This window comes from Prunus avium, chromosome 4 (genome assembly GCF_965620075.1).
Source record: "Prunus avium chromosome 4, drPruAviu1.hap1.1, whole genome shotgun sequence".
In the NCBI taxonomy this organism is placed as follows: domain Eukaryota; kingdom Viridiplantae; phylum Streptophyta; class Magnoliopsida; order Rosales; family Rosaceae; genus Prunus; species Prunus avium.
Genome location: NC_142287.1, coordinates 15,418,405 through 15,436,767, shown reverse-complemented (window position 1 = coordinate 15,436,767; position 18,363 = coordinate 15,418,405). Strand labels below are relative to the sequence as shown.

Sequence of the window (18,363 nt, the reverse complement as noted above, 5' to 3'; positions counted from 1 at the left end):
TGTAATTTGGAGGTCACAAGATAAAAGTACATGTGATTATGAGTTTGGGGTATTTTTCAGTGAATTTTTCAGAGCACATTTGAATTTTTAATGAATTTTTAAAGTTGGTCTATGTTAGGCAGTTATCATAGTTATGACTAGTAAAGGGTTGTCTATTCATTGTCTACTGTTGTTATGATATTATTAGGCTATCAATGTATTTCCGTTATGTTGTAACTGATAGGTCTACCATCTTATACCTTGTATATAAATAGGTTGTAATATCTCTTTTCAAATATATAGAAAACTCAGTTTCTACATGGTATCAAGAAACTAAACCTTTTTTTTTTCCTCTCCATGGCTTCCAGCGATGTTCCCACTATCTCCATTCCCAATATCTCTCACCTTGTCTCTATCAAACTTTCTAATACCAACTATCTCTTATGGGAAAGCCAGGTGAAACCTTTCTTACTAGGCCAGAATCTTTGGCGTTTTGTTGATGGATCTCATCTTTGCCCCTCTCCTACTTTGCCTCCTTCTGATAAGTATAATTCTTCTACTCCACCCCTGCCCAATCCTGCCTATGCCTTTTGGTTTCAAACCAACCAAAGCCTCATTAGTATTCTTCGTAATACGCTATCTGAGAGTGTTCTTTAACAAGTCATTGGGTTCTCCACCTCGCAGGCCATTTGGGACTGTCTCCAACAGAATTTCTCGCAGCAATCTCTTGCCAATTCTGCTCAGCTGAAATTTCGACTCTTCTCTCTCACCAAAGGTTCCAAATCCATCTATGAATACCTTTCTCAGGCCAAAAGTTTGGCTGATGAACTCGCTGCGATCCGGGAACCTGTCTCCAACTTCGACTTGGTTACGTATGTGCTCCATGGTCTGGGTCTTGACTACCAAATATTAGTGACGGCTATTCTGAACTTCCCACCGCTTCCCTCCTTCTCGGACCTACGAACTTGCCTCATTGCTTTTGAAAGGCAACAGGCCTTAGCCACTCAGATGACTCCTGTGGCTTATCTTGTGGCTTTTGTTGCTGCTCGCTCCCCCCGTAGCCCTCGCCACCTGCGCCCAAGTGACCAATCCGCTCGACCCTTCGGTCGGCCTTAAGTTCATCATTTCTCTGGCTCTGGCCAACCTTTTCACCGTGCTCCGCGTCCCTCATCCTCCTCTCAAGGTCTTTTGGGTCCTCCACCCTCTCGCCAGTCACTTCAATGCTGGAAATTGCCTACAATTTGGTCATGTTCAAGCCAAGTGTCCTCATCCTCGTCTTTTTGCCGGCATGCATGTTACGTCCTTTTCCGACCCTAATTGGTATTTGGACTCCGGTGCCACCAATCACATGACCTATGATGCGCAAACGTTCCATTATGGCACTCCGTACGCAGCTTCAGATCAGGTTGTTTTTGGTAATGGTGACACCCTCCCCATCACTCATTCCGGTAACCTTTCATTTTCTTCGAGTACTTTTGTCTTTCGTCTCTCTGATGTTCTCCATGTTCCTTCCCTTCGCAAAAATCTTTTATCTGTTGCTCAATTTATTCGTGATTTTAATGTTAGTATTACTTTCTTTCCTTGGGGATACCAAATTCGTGACTTACAACGTGGTGTTGTTCTCTTTTAGGGCCTATGTAAAGATGGTATTTACCCTATCTTTCCAACTCTTTTGTCTGGGTCCAAGCAAGCTTTTTCTTCTGTCGTCGCCTCGTCCTCTCTGTGGCATCGTCGTCTTGGTCATCCCTCCAATAAAGTTCTTAGCACACTTGTTTCTAGGTCCTTATTAGATTCTCTTTCTCGTTTATCACATTCCCCTTGTAGCCATTGTGCATTAGCTAAATCTATAAAACTTTCTTTTTCGTCTCTGCACATTGTTCTACTGAGCCATTTGCTTTAATCCATTCGGATGTGTGGATGTCTCCTGTTGTCTCTGTTTCTGGATATTGCTATTATGTCTTATTTACAAATGACTACACTCATTATTCATGGATTTTCCCTATGCGTCTTAAATCAGAAGTTTTTGGTCATTTTTCTACTTTTGTACAATATGTTAAAAATCAATTTCTTTGTCTATCAAACAATTCTAAAGCGATGGGGGAAAGGAATATGATAACCTGCAATTTAAACAGTTTTGTGCTACTCATGGAATTGTGCATTGTTTTTCTTGTCCTCATACACCCCAACAGAATGGGTTAGCAGAGCGCGAGCATCGTCATATTGCCGATATGGGATGCATTCTCTTACATACTGCTCACATGCCTCACACCCTATGGGTCGAAGCCTTTTGTACGGCAGTTTCTTTGATTAACCGGCTTCCAACCCCTATCCTTAAAAGGACTTCACCCTATCATATCTTATTTGGCCATTCCCCGGATTATGCATTCCTTCTTGTTTTTGGATGTATTTGTTACCCATATCTTGGATATTATGTCACTAACAAATTACAACCTCGTTCTCTTCAATGTGTTTTTGTTGGTTACAGCGATCGACATCATGGTTACTGTTTCCTCCATCCTCCCACAGGTCGGCTCTACATCTCCCACCATGTCATTTTTCATGAAGACCAACTCTATTATGCTATTGTTCCTCAGCCTGTTAAACTCACAAACTTTGCTATAGTCCCCGTGGGCTTCCTCCCTAGTCCACAGGCTCAGCCCACTGCTGCTGTCACACCACAAGCTTCAGCTCAGCCCACATTCAGGTCCATTTCCTCTACATATATTCTTGTCGATCCCAGCTCTCCCATCTATCTTAAGGAATTCACGCCCAATTTGGCTCCAGTCTCACCACCGGTACAGCCTGCCCTCCTACTCTCTTCTCCAACACCAGCCATATCATCATCATCATCATCAACATCAAGTTTGTCGCCTTCCCTTGCTGAAGTTCCTGTCGTCGCTCCTCCACCACCAAGTGGGCGTACCAGTCCTGTTCACACCCGATCCAAATATGAAATTCTCAAGCCAAATCCTAAATATCATGCCAATTTTTCAATAAAGTACCCTATTCAACAGGCTTTCACTGTTTTGGTTACCATAGACGTTGAACCCACATGTTACACGAAAGCTTCTCGCCATCCCGAATGGAAACCGGCCATGGTTGATGAGTATCATGCACTCCTTCAGCAGGGCACCTGGTCCTTGGTGCCGTCATCTCCTTCGCTCAATATGGTTGGTTGCAAATGGGTCTTTAGAGTAAAGCGGCGCTCTGATGGCACAATTGAACGCTATAAGGCACGCCTTGTTGCCAAAGGCTTTCATCAACAATCTGGCAGTCACAAAGTTCAGTTCATTCCATCCCAACTTCAGCTTGCAGATGTCTTCACAAAAGGGTTACTAGCTGACCGTTTTGAACGTCTTGTTTCCAAACTTGTCACCTCTTCGGTGTCTAGTTTGCGGGGGAATGTTAGGCAGTTATCATAGTTATGACTAGTAAAGGGCCAATGAATGCTAGCAATTCATTGTCTATTCATTGTCTACTGCTGTTATGATATTATTAGGCTATCAATGTATTTCCATTATGTTGTAACTAATAGGTCTACCATCCTATACCTTGTATATAAATAGGTTGTAATATCTCTTTTCAAATATATATAAAACTCAGTTTTTACAGTCTAGTTAGAATTTGACACATGACATCTTGATAGTGTACCATATTAAAAAGGAATGCAAGTTGAGAAGCATGGCATTCTAACTACAAAGTCATCTTCTTCTTTGACTGGTCTCTACAACTTAATTGAAAAAATTTCAAAATCTTCTAAAATCTATAACTTTGGTTGTGGAGGTCCAATTGACGAACCGTTTTCTCCTACATGATCGTGAGATCGAGCTCAACAATCTAAGGTAAATATTCAAGGTCTCACATAGCAGCAACAAAACATCATCTTTGAGGCTTTTAATCAAATGCTTGGTGGGCACAAACAAAGGGACAAATTCTTGATCTCCAACGCATTTTCCGACGAGGAAAGGTGCACCTGCACCTCCTTGCGCCTCTTTATTATACGCATTACTTAAATTTTTATTTTTTACAATTATATTTTTCTAGATGCGCATTTTGCAATCTTTTTTTCCCCTTGCAATGGCAACTTAGTCAGCTCTTGAGGATTAACTAGATAACATAGTGTTTGGTTACTTTTTTCGGTAAATCTCACTTTAATACCCACAAGTTTACCGAAATTTAGATTTTAATACCTAAAGTTTTTTTGTATCAACTTTGTACTCAAAATTTGATTTTCCTACTATTGGGGTCTTTTTCGATCGAAAGGCTCGTCCGGGCTTGTTGATTCTCGGACCGCCATAGAGTGGTAGATCAAGCCTTCATTGCTCCTTTTTCTGAGTTGGTGAGGACTAGGCCCAAAGCATCCCGAGGGAGAAGCAAGTCCCATGGGAGTATTCTATTCTTCTTCCAGCGGTTGCGTGTTTGGTGCTGATTTTTCCGGCAGCTTGACGAAGAGTTGAAGATGACTTGCTGCTGTTTCCGGCAACTTGACCAAGAGTTGAAGATGACTTGCTAATGTTGATATGAGATTGTGTGAACTTGGCATGAGAGCTTGGAGTGTGGGAGCTAAAGATCCACAAGTTTAGCAAATGAGAATGCTTGTGCTTGGCTTGGTGTTTGATATGCTTGAGTTTGGGTGTTGAGAACTTATTGTTTGAAGCTATGGCTATGGTGGTTTGGTTGTTTGGTTGTGATGGTTATTGGGATGTTTATAGTAGTCAAATAAATGGGGTTTCAAAGAGCATGGCTGAGGAAAGAAAAGCTTAAGACTTTGAAGGCTATGGTGTTTGTGACTATGATTCTAGAGAGATTTATGAGTTCTAGAGGTGGGAGGATGGAAGGAAAAGCTTGAGGCTTGAAGGCTATGATGTTTACAGCTTGGAAGGGTATGAGGAGAAAGGAAAAGCTTGGAGTTATGCTTGGTGAGGCTTTATAGAGAAGATGATGGATTTCAAGGGTGAGAAAGTAGGAAACATGGTTGTGATGGTTGAGGAATGGCTAGGATGGCCGCTGGAATGCTTGCAGCAGCCGAAGGGAGGAAGGAATGTGGTTTGATGGTTGCTGGGGTGCTTGAGCAACCAAGAGATGTTGGTCGATGACTACTGGGATGCTGTAGCAACCAAAGGATGAAGGTTGATGGCTGGAATGGGCGTTGGAATGCTTGCAGCAGCTGAAAGGAGGAAGGAAGATGAGTTCTCATGGTTGCTGAGAAGCTTGTAGCAACCAAGAGAGGTTGATTTTGCCCAGCAAATGCCTCCCAATTTATAGAGGGTGAGGGTTTTCCTTTATTTCCAATAGGTAAAGAGAGGTGCTGGAACCAACCTATTTCCAATGGTTAAAAGGGAGCACTGGGGCATGCTATTGTTGTGTAGATACAGCTGCACCAAAATGGATTCAGTTGCATCCTCAACTTGTGATACTCGCAAGTGCACGAGCCGTTGGTAGTTTAGCATATGTAAGTGCGAGGTCGATCCCACGAGGATTGGTGATTGAATGATCCAATTCATTTTCCCTACACAAAACAGAAATGAAAAAGAAATGAAATAAATAAAACAAGGAAGAAAGAAATAACTAACTCAAGCAGATAAGTTCCCAAGTTCAATTAGATTAATGGATTGATTCTAGCTAAAGTATGATTAAGCCATGGTGTGTGGTCATAACCTTGTGTTCCTAATTCCCTAATTTGATCATTTGTTGTCTAACCTAAAATTAAGCATTAGGAACCCATTAAGCATAGAAGAACAATTTAAACAACCAAGCATGTATCTAATCCCTGTTGTCGAATGTCCATACATACTCTTCCTATTCATAGTTCAATTCGAATTAAAGCATGGTGTCTACTCTTAATTCAAACCAAGATAGCTAACATGCAAGCCTAAATGGTGATCAATCATTCAAACTAGCATATTAACTTATAAGCATAATGAATAAGAACAAAAACCATAATTGAAACTTGGAAACTAATCAAACTTGAAACTAAAGAAAAGAATTTACATAATGAAAAGTAAAGTGGAACTAAGAAAAACTTAAGGAAAATTTCAACACAAAAGATTTCATTACAACAATTGAAAACTAGAAAGAGAAACTAAGAGAATTTGAGGGAGAGAAGGGAAGGGAGCTCTAGAGAAGTGTTTGAGAGCTCCCCCCCTTGGGGTGTGTTTACAAGCTTGGGAAACCTCACTATATATAGGCCTAAGGAAGCTGAAAATCTGAATTAAGTATGGCTAATGCATACAACACTTGTTTTATAAAATCTGAAATGGTTGATGCACTTCACTAATGCATACAACACTTGCATTATAAAATTTGAATTGGTTGATGCACTTCACTAATAAATCCCACCAGCAGCCCTAGCTCATCTTCATGTCACCATGACCAAGCTTCCAACCAGAAATAATAGCTCATCCTGAGGTCAGCATGACCAGCAACTTCAAGGGCTTACGAATTGGGCTTCCCTTAAGCAAATTAAGACTTTAAGCACTCAAACTTGAAGTTCAGAATGTCTTCTTTCCAGCCATATATCATTTGGGCCAATCCAAGGTCGGAGGAGGAAGTTAAGGGCAAAACAAATTGCTAACTCATTTTGCGCGCTGATAAAATCCATCCTGAGCATGGCTCTGTGTTTGCTAGGTAACAGACTCCACAATTATCCAATGGGGCTGAATTTCGGATATGTTATAGTATACAACCATTGGAACAACTTTCATGAAGAATGTGGCCTCATCCGAGCTATGTAGGTTGCTGAAACAAAGCTTGCAATATGACCTACGAAACTGGGCTGGCAGGGGACTGTAGCCAAAATTGAGTTTGTCTTTAAGCTCTTCATCCATTCATCCAAATTAGGCCCTAACATGCATGGATTGCATCATTTACTATCCAAAGCCATCATTATTACCTAAAGCTCAATGAACTGAAAGATAAACACAAAAAGGATTAAAAGCACAAGTTTAACTCAAAAACATAACCAAATCATAAGCTAGAAGGGTACAAAATGATATACAATTATGAACCGATCAGCTATTTTCCAACATGTGAAGCTAGATACCAAAAACTGATTATTTTCTATGGGTAAAAGGAAGGGCTGGAAATGACTTGTTTCCAATGGGTAAAGCTAGGCATTTGGAAAATGACTATTTCCTATGGGTAAAAGGAAGTGCTTGAAAAATATCTCATTTGCTCACCCATATTGAAGAACTCTAAGTAATGGGCTTGGACTTTGGTGCTCCCAAGTAGCTAGCCCAAAGTCTTTATTATCCAAGAGCTTCCGTGGGCCTTGTGGACCTCTGTAACCTTCTACACCACAATCCCTCATGCAAGTCCCGTAAACCACATGACTTGGGTTCATGTGAGCTTGATAGGTGATCGACATATGCAAAATGTATTATTGGCTTCGCATGGCAAGGACACTATTATTCATTTAATGAATTAATTCCCAAAATACAATTTGGATTAACACATGACCAACATTATATGTTATATTGGGCTTTAAATGTCTTTGGGCTTCTTGTGACTTTTTTTGGTCTCAACACCTACCACTTCCATACATTCATTAGTTAAATCGTCAAATCTTTCGTTAAATGATGACATGGCAATTAATGGGTCCATGTGTATTCACCATATTGTGCCACATGGATTAAAAAAATCATTAAAAAATAAATTAATGAAAAATAAAAAATTAAATCATGAATATGTATTTAATTAATTAAGGGGGGTGTATTCAATTAAGATTTTAACAGATTGTAATTACATGATTTTAATGTAATGGATTTCAACCGGATTTGTAATTATATGATTTTGCTTATGATTTTAATAGATTGCAATTACATGATTTTACTTATGATTTTATTCACTTATGATTTTACTTATGATTTTAATAGATTATAATTACAGGATTTTTTTTCTATGGGAGTATGTTTGCTCACCACATTAACCAATAAAATCTCATAAACCTTTCTGCCCACTTTGCAACATAATATTTATAATATTATAAAAATGTTATTAATTGACAAAAAACAATACACCCATTGAAGACAAAATTTGTTAAACCGAAACCAAAACTGAATTCATAGAAAATATTTCAAAATAACTCAATAAGTGACAATAAAATGTTCTAATGACATTGAAGTAATTTTATATAGCAATTAAAATATTAAAGTTGTAGATATAACATGATGTTGTAAGGCTAACGGCTGAAAGAAACTAGAACCAAAATAAATCAGTTTTTTGATTCCATACCTAATATGATATTTAATGGTCCATGCCATTACACATAATTTGAACGTAGTAGCGCTTTGTTCAATAGATAAAGACCTTCGTTTTACTTGGATCTTCCCATTTGAATAACCAACGGAAGAGCTTTTACAAAATTGGTTTGCAACTTTCATCATCTAAAATTGGTGGTTGTTTACTAAACACTGAGGGAGAGAGGAGAGTGCGAAGGAGAAAGAGGGGTCAGGGGAGGGAGGAGGAAAGAAAGAAAAAATTAGAAGAAAAAAAAAAGGAAGAGGGAAAGGAGGAAAAAGGGGGACTGTGCTGTGATGTGGACCCTTTATCGTCTCTCTTATGAATTTTTTTTTTTATATACAATAAAAGGCATGAAAAAATAATGGGGAAGAAAAAGTATGAGAGCATATATGAGAATCATGCATAGGAGGGTGTGATTTGTTATGTGATTTGGTATATATATCACACACTCAAAAGTCTCACACAATATTTTCACCCAAAAAAAAAAAGTCTCACACAATACACCATTTAATGAAATACATTAAAATCAGTAAGTTTTTGAATACCACAGTACTTTTTCTTATCTATTAAAAGTCCTAATTGAATACCATCGGACTTGTATTGATTATTTAAAAATCCTAATTGAATACCACCAGACGTTTTAGAAATTTGGGGGTTTGGAAATTTCGTTTGTTGATTTGTAAAAGAACATCATAGCTGGACTCGATGCAGTCTGTGTGGGGTGAAGTTCGGGTCGAAGCTGAATTGGATTTGGAAATAGTCTTGCTGTCAATTTTGTTAACTTTTTCTGTTAAATGCAAGGTCAAAATGGTATTTTTATGTTGACTATTATCCACCAAGGTTTTTATTTTTTTGATACGTATTATCCACCAAGTTAAGGTCAATAATGAGCAAGAAAACGGCATACCAAACTATAACAAGGTTTAAAGATACTATTCCTCTTGTATACGTGTTATAATATAAGTGGATATGAAATATGTGTTATAATATAAGTGGATATGAAAGAGGGAAAAATAAACATTATCGTCACTAATATTCTATAATTTCTCTTCCATCACAGCCACAAATTGTTGCTTCATACGGTAATGGCAACTCATTTATGGTATGGTGAGATTGAATTTTGAAGTGAAGAAGTGAAGGAGTGAAGTTTTTCAAGCATCCAATCCATGGCGTCTAGCTCCAGTCTTCAACGCCTCCTCCATCTGTTATTTCTCATCCTTCTTCTCTTCGCCTTTTGTTCCATCGCAGAATCAAGCCAGGCAGTCCTCGATTCACTCTCCACTTTCTGTTTGGTTCCCGAGAAAAACAAAATAAAAAACAAAAAGTCTTAGAGTCTTTTGATCATTTTGTTATTTCAACGTGTGGCAGTTTTGCGATGCTGGAATTGGATATGGAGAGTCAACATGTGGCGTTTCTTCGTCTTCGTCGACCAAGTTGTTGATCAAAGGCGGAACTGTAGTGAATGCTCATGAGATGGAGGTCGCTGATGTTTATGTGGAGGATGGAATCATTGTTGCTGTTAGGCCTAATATTAAGGTACAATATTTCAAATTCTGTTTTCCTTATTTCTTTTTCCAAATATTTTCGTTTCTGCAAATGGGGTGGAGGTTCTAGTTTTAGTTACTAGAAGTGGCTCATAACTTCTTAAGTAACAAGCTGATACTGGAGGTCTAGTTATAACTTGTGGATAGGATATTGAGATTGGTAGGTTTGATGTATATGCTTGATACTTTGGGGGCTTTAGGGGCAGTGAAGGATGTGGGTTTTGCATTTTCTGATAGTTTTCCAATCCGTGTGCGGACCTGTTTCCAACTAGTTTCTTTATTAGTTCTGGACTACCGGAGCAATGCAATCCTCTGTCCCCATTTCTTTTCCGACTGATAATTCAATTCGTAAACGTGATTATAGGATGAGTTTTGAGAGTAAATTCATCGCAATCAGTTTTATGGCGTGGGATTTAGGCACAGTGGATATGGTTATCTCTTTTCTCCCTTTCAGTCTTGTTATTTTTAGGAGCTGGTTTTGTCATGAAAGGTAGTGGAAAAGATTATTTAAATTTTGGTGCAAGGTTAGTTCCTCCGTATGTCCTAAGTTCTTTGTCGATGTGCTCTAATATTGGATTGCCAATTGGTGTGGTGTTAAAGAGAATATAGAAGTGTATATAAGGGGCAAGGCAGCTCTTATTAAGAGTTTCATCCTGAGGTATTCCAATCAAATCCATGCAAAAGGAGCGCCTAGGATGTGATTGAGATTTCCTTGTGGATGAAATGTATGTGGTGTTAATTTTGGCATTAGGGAGGATGCTTTGGCAAAAGCATATTTTCAAAAGAATCATTTCATGATGAGGATGAGGCAGCAGACGTGGTTAGTTATATGGTCTGGTCTATTGTAAAACCTCACTGGTTCCAAAGCTTGCAGATTAGTCCTGATGCTTGTGGCAGAGTATCCTGTCCACTAAAGATTTTGGAAAAGTTGTTTTCTTAGAAGAAATTGCCTTTTTCTTTATGTAAAATAATCACTGATATTTTTTATCTCTTGCATAAACTTAAGATGTGGTCTAGGAAGCATGGATGTGTATGACCAGGAGATACCTATAGACAAATTCATTCTCCTGTAAATTAGTGTTTGAGAGAACATTAAAACGGATGATTTTCAAACTATTTTCGGTTACAATATCATAAAATTAGAGAATGGAATACAATACTTCTTCCAAAATCTCATAAATCATGACATTATTAGTACAACCCCACTAACTCTAGAATTTGGAGAAGAACTTTGGTTGCCGAAGATCAATCTTATATGAATTTGAATGAAATAGTAATTGCGCTTGCAATATCACAGAAAATGAAGTGCTCTGTATGTTATCCGATTTTGGGGGTATATATTTATTGAAATGAAAGTGTAATGGTCTTGATCTATATTACTCAGAGCGATGTAGAGAATGTTATCTATCTAAATCACTTTTCATTTGTGCTGAGTTCTTTATCTCCTATTTACTCTTTATATTATCTTTTATTTCTTTATGCTCTACTTGATTTGATGTCATATTACCCTGTCTTTTTAAAAAAAATGCCATTGGCAGGTTGGTGATGATGTCACTGTGCTTGATGCCACTGGAAAGTATGTCATGCCAGGTTAGTTTCGTACTACACCTATGTGATAGATTACTACAGCTTTTAACTATTTGGAGTCGGGAGAGTATATAATAAGGGATACAATGTGCAAGTCAGGAATAAAAGTTTTATGTTTAAAGCTCCCAATACTGTTTTCTGCACAGGCTTCACCTTTTGGGGTCTATCATGTTGTTTCAAGCTTTTCTTGTTATGTATACTGGTATTTGGTTTTCTATTCTTCATTATTAAATATCCCCTAATAGTGAAATTTGACTGTCATTCTTTAGGGCCAATCTGTGTTCTCTAAACTTTAATTTGTTTAACATTAACAGGAGGCATTGATCCTCATACCCACCTAGCCTTTGAGTTCATGGATTCAGAAACCATTGATGATTTCTTCAGTGGTCAGGCTGCAGCGTTAGCTGGTGGAACAACAATGCACATCGACTTTGTTATACCAGTTAATGGAAGTTTATTGTCAGGATTAGAAGCTTATGAAAAAAAGTCTAAGAAGTCCTGCATGGATTATGGTTTCCATATGGCAATTACAAAATGGGATGAAGTTGTTTCAAAAGAAATGGAAATAATGGTCAATGAGAAAGGTTAGTCATATGTATTTCCAGGTTTTATTGAGTGAGCTTAATTGTTGGCCATGCTAAGCTTTATGAAATTTATTTGTATTTACAATTTGTGAACTTAATTCAGGTATAAACTCTTTCAAGTTTTTCATGGCATACAAGGGGTCTTTGATGATCAATGATGAGCTTCTGCTACAAGGATTCAAAAAGTGCAAGTCTCTTGGTGCGTTAGCTATGGTTCATGCAGAAAATGGAGATGCTGCATATGAAGGACAGAGAAGAATGATAGAACTTGGTATTACTGGTCCAGAGGGACATGCTCTTTCAAGGCCCCCAGCGGTAATTATAGAAATAGATTCATGGTGCAAACATAACTTGGATAAGATGAAAGTGTGGTTTTTTTTTTTCCTATTGTGCAAACATAACTTTGATATTAATTAGTAATTATTAAATGTGCATCATCTCCCTTCACATAGAGCATTTATTATGCAGTAATATTTAATGCTGTTATTAATCTTACAATTCAATAGTACTTTATATTCCATATCTACCTGGTATGAATATTTTATTTTAATTTATCAGTCCCTATTTTTATGGGCAAACTTTCTTCTGCAATCATGACATAGATATGGTAGCAATCCTAATTCTGGGTGAGGCTCTTGCTTCTTTCTTTGAAACTAAGAAGATGTTCTCGTTCTTACTATCTTGGAAAGACTAGTTAAAAACTTTCTTAGAGATGGAGGCATCCAGTTATGCTGTTTTCATGTTATCAGGTTGAACTTTCGTAAAAGAATTTGGTTTTGTGGCCTTTACTGTTTTAGAAAGACTACAACAAGAGGATATATGCTTTTAATCTGATCCCCTTTCCAGCAGAATGCAAAGTAATGATTGTCTAAAAATTGGTCCTTTCATAATGAATATGCAATTATTTAAGCACATATCTTTTTATGCTGATGTCATATTAATGGAAATTCATTTGTTATATTTGTTCTGTGGTTCTTTAAATTATCTAATAGTTATTTGCAAGTATGTTAATGAGCATATGATCAATGTCTGATTCAACTTAAATAACAATGCAGCTGGAAGGAGAAGCAACTGCTCGAGCAATTAAACTCGCAGGTTTCATGAACACTCCCCTCTATGTAGTTCACGTGATGAGCATTGATGCTATGGAAGAAATTTCTAAAGCTCGCAAATCAGGTTCTTTGTGTTTTACATTTCTTGCTCTGCTGGTAAATTTATTGGTCAGCAGGACTATGTTTTTTTCTTTTTTTGATTGGGGACTATCTTGTTATTGATAACTAGAATTTCTACTATTTCATTGGTTTGTTTGTTTAGTTACAATTTGTGTAAATAAGCAATAAACTCTCCTTTATTCTCAAAACTTTACATTAATTGCCTAAGTAAATAGCTTCGGCAGTTGGTCTTCGTATACAACAACTTCATTCTCTAACATTACCGTGTCATGTCGTAATCATGTTCAACCACCCTTTCCCAAAGTTCCATAATGTGATGTGGACTGACTCTGTATCACCTGTATTTTGTATCCTAAATCAATGACAAACAGGTACCAATTTCCAAAAATTTTGATTTGTTGAAGTGGCGTCATAAAGAATATGCTGCAAGAGTTTATGATACCCAGCCAGAGTGCATTTTAGCAACTGCAAAGAATTTCTTATCTAATTGTCTATTCTGATATGTGCCGTTTCATGGTAGCCTAGAGACCAAAAAGCTCAAATGAAGGCTAATAGAAAGAACACAATGAACAAACTGAAAAAAAAAAAAAAAAACCTATAGACAGACTTCCACAAATACATGTATTAATAAAGATAGATGAAGCTGATTAAGATGGCATATAAACTGTAGGCATATTTCCAGACACAGTATCCTGTTTCTTTTTTACCTATCATTTTGGGAAGGGTAAAAAAAATACTCTCTTAAACTGCAGGGCAGAAGGTTATTGGAGAACCAGTAGTTTCTGGGTTAGTGCTGAATGATTCTTGGCTTTGGGATCCTGACTTTATCACTGCTGCTAAGTAGGAGGCTGCACTCTTTGTTATATTCTTCTTTATCTGATTTTTCGATGTTCGATCAAATAGAGTTATGTTAAGCAAAGCTGTCTTCTGAAAATTCAGGTATGTCATGAGTCCCCCTATAAGGGCCGCAGGACATGGCAAAGCCCTTCAAGCTGCTCTTTCAATGGGAGCTCTGCAGGTGTCTCTCTTATTCAACCTTATATAAGAATTATCTGATTTGGTCGACATTGCTTCTTGGTACTGCAATGATTTATTTCATAGTGATGTAGGATATGGGTGAATTGACTATTTAGGTAGTTTAGCGGAAGCAAAAACAATGGAAAACAGAAAATAGAACAAAAGGGATAGGTCTGGAATCACTCCAGGGGTTTGGCTTCACACCAAGTAGTCTCCAATCTCTGGAAAATAAGCTTTTCTTTATATCTCAACAACTCAACTCCATAATGAATTACATAGACGAGGTATTTATAATGATCTAACCCTAGAGTGAAAAGGAAAATTAAACTTATTCTAGGAAAGAAATCCTAATCCAAATAAAATAGGAAACTTAGAAATCCTACTGAAACCTGGAAAACTAAAAATCCTAATGAAATCTGGAAAACTTAGAGAACCTAGGAACTAACAAATAAAATAGGAAACTAATTAATAATTCCCCCTTCCATCTCTTTCGTTTGTAAACCCTAAGGGCTCGTTTGGTACACGGGACTGTCTTGGCTTGGCTTGGCTTGGTCTAAGTTGGATAACACTTATCCTGCGTTTGGTGTACGCTTGGACTAGGACTAGATTTTTTATTTTTTATTTCAAAACTATCTATGTATATGTATATATGTATAAATACATATATTATGTATGTGTACATATGTATTTTATAATATATGTGACATGTATGTGTATATACATGTATATATGTATATTATAAATAATATAAACATATGTATGTATATATATATATGTACACATACATGTATATACATGTATATATATATATATATTATAAAATACATATATATATATATATATATATATTATATCCATGTATATATGTATATTTTATATATTTATATATATATATATATATACATATATAATATATGTGTATATAGGTGTATATATGTATATTATAATATATACATGGGTATAATACATATATATATATATATATATATATATATATATATATATATATATATGTATTTTACAATATATTATATATATTGTAATATACATATATACATGTATATGTATATACTAGTATATATATAATATACATACATGGGTATATATACATGTATATGTATATAATATACATATATATATGTATATTATATATATACACGTATGCTATATTATATATATAATATATGTATAATATATGTATATTATATTATAATATATATTACATATATACACGTATGCTATTATTATAATATTAATATGTATATGTGTATATGGGTATATTATAATAATAATATACATATATATATGTATATGTATATTATATATATTATATATGTATATATGTGTATGTATATATATACATATATACATATATGATATATTTATGTGTATATACATGTATATATGTACATTATAGTATATGTGTAAGTAAGTTTAATAATAATAATATATGTTATTAATTTTACAATATAATATATGCATTTTATACATTGGTCACCATTAGGACTAGCTAATCCTCCCTTTCCACATGGGATTAGTAGTCCCCTCCTAAGGAGGTGTTTTTGGTGGGCCCGGTATTAGCAATCCCATCTAAGACTAGGATTAGATAAAACAAACATGGTACTAAATTTAGTCCAAGCCAGTCCAAGCCAATCCTGTGTACCAAACGAGCCCTAAAGGGTTTGACAAAGATGTCCTCATCACATAGCTTTGAAATGATGGGGGGAACTAGTAAGGAGTTATTGTAAATGATGAGACAAGTTAATGGTTGTCCCTTGACATTGTATTCAGAACCCAATTTTGATCAAACATGATGGGATATATACTATTCAGATGCCTAAACTTTTGTTTTTTTTGTGTCTATAATTTAGCTACCTGAACTTAATAGTGAACAAATTTGTTTTAAGAAAGTATATATTGACTTAGATTTTGCAATGTGCAGCTTGTAGGAACTGATCATTGTTCTTTCAACTCAACACAGAAAGCTCTTGGAATTGATGATTTCCAGAAAATTCCAAATGGTGTCAATGGTAGTCATAGAAATGGTCTTTGATATTGTTCAACTAAGATATATTCTCTGTTTTCTATGCCAATTTCAGTTTCTAATACTTAACACGGCAACTGGAAATTAGGTATTGAGGAGAGGATGCATCTTGTATGGGATACAATGGTGGTAAGCTGCCATAAAATTCCTGCTCATCCCTTAAATAAGCAGCTTAAATTAGAATCAGTGTTTTGGATAATCTTTTATTTTTTTAAATTTCTGTGCATACTTTCAGGAATCCGGTCAAATTTCTGTTACTGACTATGTCCGTGTGACAAGTACTGAATGGTATTCTTGCAGCGAATTGTGTTTACTATAAATTCCCATTATGCTGCCTAAAGTATGTTAAAATGATTTCAACATCCACAAAATTTTCAGTGCTAGGATTTTCAATATATATCCAAGGAAGGGAGCAATTCGTGCCGGTTCTGATGCAGATATAATTATACTCAATCCGAACTCAAGCTTTGAAATAAGTGCAGAGTCCCACCACTCTAGATCTGATACCAATGTCTTCGAGGGATGGAGAGGGAAGGTAATATTTGTCACATAAAGGATTTTATTTTTCCATAAGATAGTATGTTATTACTTTAGAATTAGGAAGCTACTGTTCCCTCTTTGGGGACACCTTGGTGGCTATGATCTACAGACAAGGCTGAGAAAAAACAAAAATGAGATGAGGTGTCTGAAATGACATATATTATATGTGTGTGTATTTATGCATACTATTAAATGTAATTTGAAACAAATTGTTTGATGTCAAAGCCATATGTTGATATGAGGCATATAAGAATTATCGGTGACATTAATGCACTTGTATTTTACATTTTAATGATTGGATATGAGGCATATACGAATTATCGGTGGCATTATATGATTGGACATGACCATGACATCCTACTTTTCTTTTTGTCTGCTATTTTATTCTATCACTGCAAATAACAACCACTTCAAAAAGCAAATGCACCATTGTGATGTAGCAGGAATAGACACTTCATAAGGTTTTTCCAATTTGACTAGAACTTTGCTATTTTCTTTTTACGAAATTCTATGTTTCCTTTAGCCTAAGGATTTTTCACTTATTTATGTCACTTTTTCTCAAAAAAGGATGTTTAGCATATTTAAATGGAGTTTTGAAGATAGATTTGGTTGCTCTATAGAATTTTGTTCTTTTCTGCTACCATTATTCGTGGTATTTTATTGGTGAATCAACAAGGTTGGTACCATAGTTTTGGCCTCACTTTATTCCTTGAGGAAGTCCAAAAGGGGAGAGCCCATTATCTTCCATATATAATGGCCCTCCTCACCCTCTCATCACAACTCTCTTCGATTCACTCTCTCAAAAGGCTCTCATGCCTCAATGTAAATATAACACTCATTACATAGTGAAAACCGACGTGGATGTAGCACGAATTCGGTGAGCCATGATAAATCTCGTGTGATCTTGGTGTGATTATGTGATTCACGGTTTTTTAAGTTCTATTCATAGTATTTTCATGGGAAAATCAACAGGTTCCAAGGAAGATTGTGGATTGTTATATATTTTTTATTGTAGTTATATGCTTCCCTGTATCATCCTTCTAATTCTTTGCCCCCGTGTGTGGTATTTTCCCCTCAAACTTCTCTCCAGTTTGTACATACACAACAAAATATACTTGCATTCATAAAGTTTCATTCTTATACGTGTGTGTGTGGATTGTGCTTGTACAAAGCCTGTGTAATACTGTGCATGCATTCATGTGGCATTTTTATGGCATGCCAGACATTAAAAGTTCATATTACATTTTTTCTGGGAAAGGTTGAAGTGACAATGTTCTATTTTCGCAGGGAAAGGTTGAAGTGACCATTTCTGGTGGAAGGGTCGTTTGGTTAAATGATGAGTTGAAGGTTTTTCCTGGTTCTGGCAAGTACGTAGAAATGCGACCTTTCAGTTATCTTTTCAATGGAATTGGCAAGGCAGATGAAAGGTATCTATCTTCTCTTAAAGCCCCTGTAAAGCGTTTTAGAGCCACCACTTAAAAAGCTCAGGTACTTTCCTTTTCGACTATTATTATTTAAACTTGAGGTGTAAATGGACATGATGCTCCTGTATATATGGCAATGGTTTGAATAATAAGATCAAAGTTTTTTTTTTTTTTTTTTGGTACCATGTATGTGAATTCACTTTAAAGTCAATAAATAATATTCTCGTTGCA

The 18,363-nt window shown here is 36.1% G+C and overlaps 1 protein-coding gene across 1 annotated transcript; it reads left to right on the top strand.

Moving 5' to 3' along the window:
* Positions 1-9,242: 9,242 nt before the first annotated feature.
* On the top strand, positions 9,243-18,363 carry LOC110748407 (dihydropyrimidinase-like). The gene is made up of 13 exons (XM_088251858.1): positions 9,243-9,479; positions 9,589-9,756; positions 11,303-11,354; positions 11,666-11,935; positions 12,039-12,250; positions 12,991-13,111; positions 13,860-13,947; positions 14,047-14,125; positions 16,067-16,154; positions 16,257-16,297; positions 16,404-16,456; positions 16,547-16,703; positions 17,996-18,363. Exons 1-13 carry the CDS (start codon positions 9,387-9,389, stop codon positions 18,185-18,187), a joined length of 1,614 nt encoding a protein of 537 aa, XP_088107984.1. The 5' UTR covers positions 9,243-9,386; the 3' UTR covers positions 18,188-18,363.